This window comes from Ruditapes philippinarum, unplaced genomic scaffold (genome assembly GCF_026571515.1).
Source record: "Ruditapes philippinarum isolate M1 unplaced genomic scaffold, ASM2657151v2 ctg218_1_1_1_1, whole genome shotgun sequence".
NCBI lineage: Eukaryota > Metazoa > Mollusca > Bivalvia > Venerida > Veneridae > Ruditapes > Ruditapes philippinarum.
In genome coordinates this window covers 228574-237409 of record NW_026863176.1, presented here as the reverse complement: position 1 = coordinate 237409, position 8836 = coordinate 228574, and the positions used below count along the sequence as shown (strand labels likewise).

Genomic DNA, 8836 nt, shown 5'->3' with positions numbered 1-8836 from the left:
TAGTAACATTGACTAGAAAAGACATTTCACGGACTTTTTATTTAATTTTCTGTTAAATAGTTTAATTAGTAATAAGATAGTATAACTTATTGCCAGCTTTAAGATAAGCAAAACATACTTTCAATCCTAAAATATCCATACCATAGCACAAATTGGTAAAGAATTATTTGTTTTTAAAATTTGAACTACGAAAATATAGTTGTCGTAATAATATGCAATTATCTCAAAAGTATATTTGCTTATGACATAAGCATTTTTTACTATGTTATCAAAATAATTATATGAACGTTATAAAAAGAAACAAAACATAAGAAACGATAATTATGCCAAATATTTAAAAAAAATAATATGAACAAGTTAATGTCTCATTCGTCTATCTATCTACTAAAGCATGTGTAAAGTGGCCGGTTATTACTGCATATCTAACACAATTTATCAGAACGTATAATCCTGTTCAGGGCATACGCCGGTTTTTATGATCATACACCCGCATCTTATGGAATGGCACTCTGTGCCGTGTTGAATGTTTCATTATAACATTTAAACAAAATAACTAATGAATATTTCTTACCTCAAATTCACCGTTGTTATGAAAAGAATGTGGAATAATTCAACAGTAGTAAAGCTTTAAGGTAGCACACCTCTAATGGACATCATTTCAATTTTTTTTTTGCATATTATTTTCATAATCTGTACCATTTTACCGACTTATCTTCAAAATTTAAGACCATCTTTCCATGTAAATAAAAAAAATATTTGTAATTTTTTATCACCCCCCGTATTTTGAAAATCTTCTAGTCTTGTTTTACCTGTATGGTAGGTAAAAGTGTCATTTCTTACTCAAAAATGTTGTTTTTACCACAAAAATTAGTATATATGAATCAGAAAGGGTCATTTTATAAAACATCAGGCTTAAAAATTAATCTTGATAGGGGGAAATAGAAAAAAAATTTGATTTTCTGAAATGACTTGAAAAAAAATGGCCGCCATCTGACTGTAGACAAAAAAGTACCACCTCCAATTATTGATATTTTTTTCAAATACATGAATATTCATTAAAACTTAAGCGCTTATTTTTCATCAACACCCTATTACTTAGGGAAATAAAGGCCAATCAAACAATTTGCCCGCATTATTTTAACAAAAAAGTGAACAAAGCATAACATGCGGAAAATAAAATAATCATTTTATTTCCAAATTTCAATTATTGAAAATATACCGAGTTCATATATATTATAAATAATGATAATATCAGTCATAGAATCACAATATATATGATTTATGTCATTAAAAAGACATAGTAGAACAATTTCTAAGCTGATATTCATAATTGTTTTGAAATTTTTCCTGCCACAAAACTGTTTGTTACAACTCTATGAAAATTTAGCGAATGATAAAAATATAAGTGAATAATTGCAAATATTTTCATATCTAACTAAGACATAGTTGAACTTCCTGAGATTATATACAACAAATCATAAATATAATAGCTATAAGTCAAGTTCCATAACACCACTTCATTAAAGTATATTATAAAATGTCTTTATTAGTGTCAATGTTGACCTCGATGTTTGAATAAATAACACACATGTATGAAAAATATTTTTTTCTGAGAACTTGTCAAACAAGTTACCTAATCATTTTTTTTACTCAAAAAACTTTGACATTTTAGGAATAATTTCATCCAATAATTTCTTAACATTTGTGACTCTTGGCAAGCCTTCAGAATTCTTAGCTGTGAAAACATCCCGTAAAGCGTCCTCCCCACCGCGACTATACAACAGCTTTAAATGTGACAAATTTAATCCAGATCCTGCAATGTTTTCAGCAGTAGGTCTTTTCATTACCCCTGTATAAATCAAAGGATTCAATGATGATAAATTTGAGGCTTTAGCCTTATTGAACATGATGTTGTTGGCCACTGCTGATGGACTGAAACTATGTTCCATCAAATCTTTAGTTGGGAGATTCACATGCTGAATTAACTTTCCGAGTGCTTTTACATCTTCAATGGCATTATGTGCATCATACACTTCACCAAGAATAGTGGATACAAGGTCAACTTGTTTCAAAGATTGCTTAGGATAAAGTTTTTCTAAACACAGACAAAGAATCAATAAATGCACACTTTGAAAACTTATCAAAAACTCCGAGATTTGTGAGCGTTGTTACCAAAATTGGGAAATCGAACCTACGTCCATTATGTGCAACTAAACACACATTTTGAAATTTAGAAATCCAGGCGATCATATCATCAACTGCTGATCTAATATTCACAGATTGAACCTTTGTTCCATTAACTGTCATCTGGCCTTCAAAATATGCTATTCCAGTAACACTAGTTGCTGTTCTATCAATGGGAACTGTAGGGTTGACATATGTGTTGAATTGTTGCCCTGACACAACTTCTACTGCCGAAATTTGTGTTATCTGAGGTAGGACTCCTCCTTGAACTGTAACATACATTAAAATATAACTAAAAAACCCATTTTATAACTGTTTTTATGGTGAATTGCTGGAAAAATAAAGCTGTTAAATTTTTAATTCATCCACAATTCATACAGGCAGTAACAAAGTCTTTGAAAATACAAATAAAGGGTATTCCCTTCTGCTTAAATTGTAAATTATTAACATGTATATATTACCTTGAATTAATATATGTTTAAACCAAATAAAGGATATGAAATAATGTTAGTTATCAAGATCTTTGAAGCACTTTAAAATCATGTGTAAATTGAAATTTGTAAAAATGATAACTCACTTAGCCCAGTTGTTTCCAAGTCAAAGGATATTATAGTTGGCTTTCCATGGAATTTGGCAGACTTGAAATTTCCCCTTGGAATTGAATCAGGTATTTTCTCGACATTGACAGTTTCTTCATGACCAATACCTGTAGAATTCATTTTTCAATAATTAACATTGTATATCATGAAATAAACTGTTTAGGTTTAGCTCTATGTAAAATGCCATTGTCTGAAAACAAACAAATTATTCAAAACTCTATTTGATCCAAACAAAATAAACTGTAATTTCTATATTTTCTAATCCAAACATATTCTGGATTTTGAGTGTTTTTTTTTTATAACATGTATAGAGCATGTGTTCAACAAGCATTATATTTGTGCTCTACATTTGTTCAACATATGTCAATGTATGAATTCTACATTTGCAACACAGGTGTTCTACATATGTTCTACATATTTTTAGATTTGTACTACCTTAAGGCTAGTATTAAAAAAGTATTTTGCATATATTCATATTTGTTTGTTTTTGTTCTTTTGGTTTTACGTCAAATTGACACAGTATAGGTCATATCGCAACTTTACTGGTGGAGGAAGACCTCAGGTGCCTTTCCGTGCATTATTTCAGGCACGAATGGGCACCTGAGTAACCGACGTTCTGTAAGCTAGCAAGAAAGCTTCCTCACATAAAAGAATCCAAAGTCCCTGTCGGGATTCTAGCCCACAGCGGTGAGGGGCAAGTGGTTTGAAGTCAACGACCTTAACCACTCGGCTACGGACGCCCCTACATTCATGGGTACTACATGTTCTCTGTATATATACATCATATGCATTATAATGTGTTCTAAAGTGTTCTACATATAAACTTACCAGACTGATATGTATCTCCTTCCAGTGCCTCATTTGCACCCTGATTAGTGGCCCGTTCCTGTTTTAACAACAATTGTCTAAGTTTGGTGGATGGGGATTTTGCCTTTTCTCTCTTTTTTTCCCGCTGTTTCATACATTTCTCTGCATGACGAACTGTATGAGTCCCAGGTGAAAGACCCAACATTGAGTAACCCTGTTTTTTACAAGTTAATAATTTAATCATTTGATAACAATAGGTTATGTGGTGTTTTTTTTGGAAAGAAATTATGAAAAACTAGTAGCAGCTTATTTTGTTTAGTAACAAAGACTATGATTTTACTCATAATTATGACATCATGTGTTAGCAAATTGTCTTTTATTGGTGGCGGATGAAAAGTTTCTCTTGCAATGTGTGCATAAAAGAAAATCCTGTCTTATATTTAAGAACATATTAGTACATCTTTTATAAAATTTATTGTTTAACTATGCATTTGTTTGTAGATTGAATAATGAAAACTTAAATTCTTTATTTACTTACATTACATTCTGGACTTCACAGAAGTCTATGTCAATAGGTCCAACAAACAGGTATATGTAAAGAACAACAACAACTTCTGAAATGATAACAAATAAACAACTTCAACATGATCAACAAGTAAACAACTCAAACATGATCAACAAAAATAATTGTATTACACAAAAACAGCAACTATAAAAATGATCCATATTAACATGGTAACTGAAATATAACGAAAAACTGAAAAACATCAGTTAACTGTAAACAAATGAAAAAAGAAAAGTAGAATCAAAACTGCAACCATACCTTAGAAATATAATGCCTTCCTTCATTTATGAATGCTGCTGTTGCATGGACAAGATAATCAATACAACTGGAGTTTCCATATTGATGACTTTTAGGTGCTCTTAGTGTGACCTCTTTGTTTGCGTGCTCACATTGTTGGCTCGAACCAAGATCTATATAGTGACCAGCATTATATATTATTGGATCAAACAACTGTTGTAATTTTTGTCTGAGATTACTGTCCTGGAGTGAAGTTTTATATGGAAGGCTACGATGTGTGTAGCTGGAACCAGGCTTCCGTTTGTAACCACAAAACCTTGCATTACACAAACTATGATCACCAAACTGATGTGGAACTATAGCTTTTAGGTTTTCTTCCATTCCAATTTGATCGCCTTGATTTTTTGAAAATGTATATTTCAAACATTTTTCTAAATGAGAAATTACAGTTTTGCTAAGTTTCACACCTTTTTCACTTTTCAGTTTATATAAACCTTTTGTAAAGTTTTTTACAACATGATTCTTGTCAAAACGTTTCTTCATTGAAACACCAAGGTCAGTTTTTAATCTAGAAATAAGGGTGTTGTCACCATCACCTTCCAAGTATTCCACTGGAATACCTTCAGCTAAAAGTTCCTTAACCCCTTTCACACCACTTGTTGCTTCCATAGCTCTTGCACTGCCCCTATGATTTCTGACACATGCATGAGGACGTACTTTCTGGCCCGGCCTTTTGCGTCTCCACCAATTGCAAACACCACAGGTCCGATGGCTAACTATTGTTTTAACAACTTTCTTTGGCTGTCTGGATTTCCCAGTGGTCATGAAAAAAGTGTGAGCTGTGAGAAATGACAAAAAAAATACAATAAACAACAAACACTAAAACATATAAATAGTTCTATATGTAGCTAAAAACTGATTATTTCAAAGTAATGTATCAAAATTGTACGATCTCTAGACACTGAATGCAAAATATTTATTTCTTACATTAACACCACACATACTCATAAGCCCCTGCCATCACTTATGCCTATAGCACATAGTATATGTATGCAATATTAGAGAAAAACAAAAACTGTTTCTAAAATAATTAACTTACAGGTTAGAGAATCAAATCCTCGCTTGTGCCAGGCCGTGTCAACAGCAACAGACATTCCACTTCTTGTCTGACAAGGGAATTTTGGAAGTAGTCTTACTTTTGCTTTCTTTATTTGTTGATCTGTTTTCCTATCAGATTGAGGAGTCAGAACTGGGACTGGCAGTGGCTTTCTGGTATCTGTAGGTGTTCTATAATTGAACCAAGCAAGCATTTAAATGAAGCATTTCAGCATTAAAATATATACACTATGAATAAAAAAGTATTTACTATAAACATATAACAGTGATTTTGTTTATATGACATAAGGACTTCTAAAGTATCATTTCAGTTTTGATACAACGTAATTATTATAGTTGCCATAATTGGAAAAAGATATTTTTGTGAAGTAAGCTAAATGTATATAAATCCAATTTGATATAGACACTATTTACTTTAATAATCAGTCCATACCTGAAAGCATTACATGATAATGGGGTCTCAACAGAGAGACTGACATCATTTCCTGTACAGTTCAAGTCATCCTCCTCACTTGGTCTACTTTCATCATCGGTATCATCTTCATTTGCATTCATGTTATCATGAAACGACATCCTGTTTTGAAAACAAATATAAACTATAAAAAACTGAAATAGTGCTCACTCTTAAAATGTAATGATTCATTGATATATCATGCATGGAATGCCTTTTAATACATGTATGTGCACACACAAAATGCAAACAACAATTACTTGTAATGCACTATACATTGTAGGATAAAAATGTGATTATGTTTAAACTTGTATGAAAACTCAACTGACATGGCATGAGTATTCTTTTCAAACTATCATGTTCATGTACTGGCATTATAATCTGTGGTTATATATAAACACTTAATAATATTGACTGAAAGAATCCTGATATGTGTTGTAACTTGCATTTTTTTTTTAAATAACAATTAAAAATATATATACTAATAATAACTAAAAATAATAATGATAATAATAAATATAACCGAATATTTATCACAGCAGAAAATATATACATGTAAGTTAGTTCATGACTTTAGGCATAAAGCACACTATATATCTATACATATTGAAAATAAAAATTAATGCTTTCTTTTTTAAAATAATTTAGTTTTATATAAAAAGATTTTTCATACATCAGTGCAGGGGATGAATCTGGCATTGGACAGACACCCAATTCTTCCACCAAACCACTCATGCTGGCCTGTACTTCAAGTGACTCCTTCTCAGCGACAGACCTATAATGTGTACAGAATTTTATTGAATTTCATATGAAGACTTTGTAACTATTTACCATAATTAATAAACATCCCACTAAGTTTAGTATGTTAAATTAAGAAAAAAAAAGATTCATATATCTATAAACAAATACAAAGTAAAATCAGACTAATGTTTACCTGAATAAAAAAAATTATTGTAATTTACAAGTAAAAATATATCAGATTCAAACACAAACTCACTCCATTTCAAGCCTAAATGCCTCATCAGCTGCAGCGTTGGCCGACTCTGTTGAAACTTTCTCTAACACAACACCTGCCCTCTTTTCCATCTTTTTCAAATTAGTCTCAGAGACTGTTTTCAGATTCAATGTTGCCAACATGTTGTTAACACGCCTTGGTCCACCTAGACTATCAATCATGGCTGAAAAGAGAGTGGTAGATAAAATCAATTATCTGTAATAATGAGAATCATGAAACATATATTTTCAAAAATCTATAAAAATTCAAAAGTGATGGGTTTATTTTACATCAAATATGAATTTGACAAAGTGAAACTCTATGTGCACCTTTCCCTTCAAATTTGTCTGTGTTACATCAGGGTTTTTCTTTTCTTATATGATTAATACCGGAAAACGGCACTGTTCCCAAAAGAAGCAATTTTCCCAGTTCATGACCGATAAATTCCCTAAATAAAACTGATTTTTGGTCTCAGTTTATTTCGTACTTTGCGTGTTTCGCACCTAATCAAAATTTTTTTTTGTACTCGGTTCATTTCGTACTTTCACACCTATACATCTTTTAATATGTAAAATTGTATTATGCATATTTTTTTGTCTCCATGGATAAAAAAGTTCCCAATGAATAATGTGCAAAATTCCCAATTTGAGTCAAACCTAAGCATTTTTCCAAATTCATCCAGTACCGGCATCATTTCCAAAGCAAGGGAAAAAAACACTGTTACAATTAAGAAAATAAATAAATAAATTTAACCAGTGAACAAATTCTTTCAGTTTATTAACCAAATAAATACCTGTTCCAAGCTTGGTGTTCACAGCAAAGCATGGCATTCCTTGATTCTTGGATGTTCTATGTGTTTTTCCATAGGCTGCAGAATTCACAAAACAGCAATTTTGACACTCGACGTACAAATAACCCGACAGACCTTTTTGAAGTTCGCCTCTTATTGTGTTGACTGACAATGTTACTGGCCCTAGGCGACAGTTTTTACAGTACCGTAAATTTTCAAACAGAACCTCCCATTCCACCAATCTTCTTCCAACTTTCCAAGATTCTCCTTCAACACATTTAATATCTGGCTTAGAATCAGACTTAACACAATAATCGTGATCGTTTTGCACTTTCTTCTGCCGCCATGCTGTGTAATTTCTTTTTGTGAATCGGCCTTTCTTATTTCTTTCCATTGTTTTCGATAGAACGTTGGTCGCGGAAACTAGTTACTTCCGGTTGATTTTTTTCATATTTTTTTTTAAATCTTTAATATATTGAGAAATTTGCGCTAAAGATATTCGTATTACTTCAAATAATGACAGATTTTACACAATATATATAAAAATATGTAACGCAAATAAATTTCAATATTTTTTCCGAAAGTCACGGACTTACCCGACATCGACCGATCTTTTTAAATTATGGCGGGAAATAATTAGAGTCGCACTACCTTAAGTAGCTTCCAATTGATCAAACTGATCCTGCATCATTTTAATTTATATTTCCTTGTTTTAGGTATTCATTTTTTAAGGATTCTAGTTAGAAAAGATGAAGCTTAAATGATGTATGTTGGTTTAGTTGATACAAAGATATGAATCCAATTTTACAAGAACTATATTTACTTTGATTTTTGTGAAATTATTACACAGTACCAATGGTGAAATTTAAACAAGTCAGCTTCCTTGCCTCAAGTTATGTCCGCGATTGAACACTTTTTATTTGAATTGATTTATGTATTTCATTTTTTTGTTAGTGCCGACATTGTTTTAATCATGAGACAACGTATTTATTTGGTAAAAGCCATTTATTCTTGTTTCATGGCAAAACAATTACGGACCAGTCGGTAGGGCACCTTAAGCAATATCAAAATAAGATCGATATTCTCTGTTATT

General features: G+C 31.5%; 2 protein-coding genes across 2 annotated transcripts; both read right to left on the bottom strand.

The window, feature by feature from the left end:
- Window positions 1–1646: 1646 nt before the first annotated feature.
- Window positions 1647–3795, bottom strand: LOC132721341 (uncharacterized). The gene is made up of 4 exons (XM_060705632.1): window positions 3612–3795; window positions 2762–2890; window positions 2196–2453; window positions 1647–2095 (listed from the first exon to the last, which is right to left on the bottom strand). The coding sequence occupies exons 1-4, from the start codon at window positions 3793–3795 to the stop codon at window positions 1647–1649; spliced, it is 1020 nt and encodes a 339-aa protein (XP_060561615.1).
- Window positions 2762–8384, bottom strand: LOC132721349 (uncharacterized). The gene is made up of 9 exons (XM_060705637.1): window positions 7747–8384; window positions 6957–7137; window positions 6633–6734; window positions 5942–6082; window positions 5492–5679; window positions 4414–5231; window positions 4129–4204; window positions 3612–3804; window positions 2762–2890 (listed from the first exon to the last, which is right to left on the bottom strand). The coding sequence occupies exons 1-7, from the start codon at window positions 8135–8137 to the stop codon at window positions 4154–4156; spliced, it is 1872 nt and encodes a 623-aa protein (XP_060561620.1). The 5' UTR covers window positions 8138–8384; the 3' UTR covers window positions 2762–2890; window positions 3612–3804; window positions 4129–4153.
- Window positions 8385–8836: the final 452 nt, after the last annotated feature.

Excerpts from the sequence above, each read along its gene's own strand:
- LOC132721341 (XM_060705632.1), bottom strand. The coding sequence starts at position 3,795 with ATGTTGGGTCTTTCACCTGGGACTCATACAGTTCGTCATGCAGAGAAA. Across the intron at positions 2,891-3,611 it reads AGGAGATACATATCAGTCTG|GTATTGGTCATGAAGAAACT; the intron begins GTAAGTTTATAT and ends TGAATTCTACAG. Across the intron at positions 2,454-2,761 it reads CTTGGAAACAACTGGGCTAA|TTCAAGGAGGAGTCCTACCT; the intron begins GTGAGTTATCAT and ends TGTATGTTACAG.
- LOC132721349 (XM_060705637.1), bottom strand. The coding sequence starts at position 8,137 with ATGGAAAGAAATAAGAAAGGCCGATTCACAAAAAGAAATTACACAGCA. Across the intron at positions 7,138-7,746 it reads GAACACCAAGCTTGGAACAG|CCATGATTGATAGTCTAGGT; the intron begins GTATTTATTTGG and ends CTCTCTTTTCAG. Across the intron at positions 5,680-5,941 it reads TTATCATGTAATGCTTTCAG|AACACCTACAGATACCAGAA; the intron begins GTATGGACTGAT and ends GTTCAATTATAG.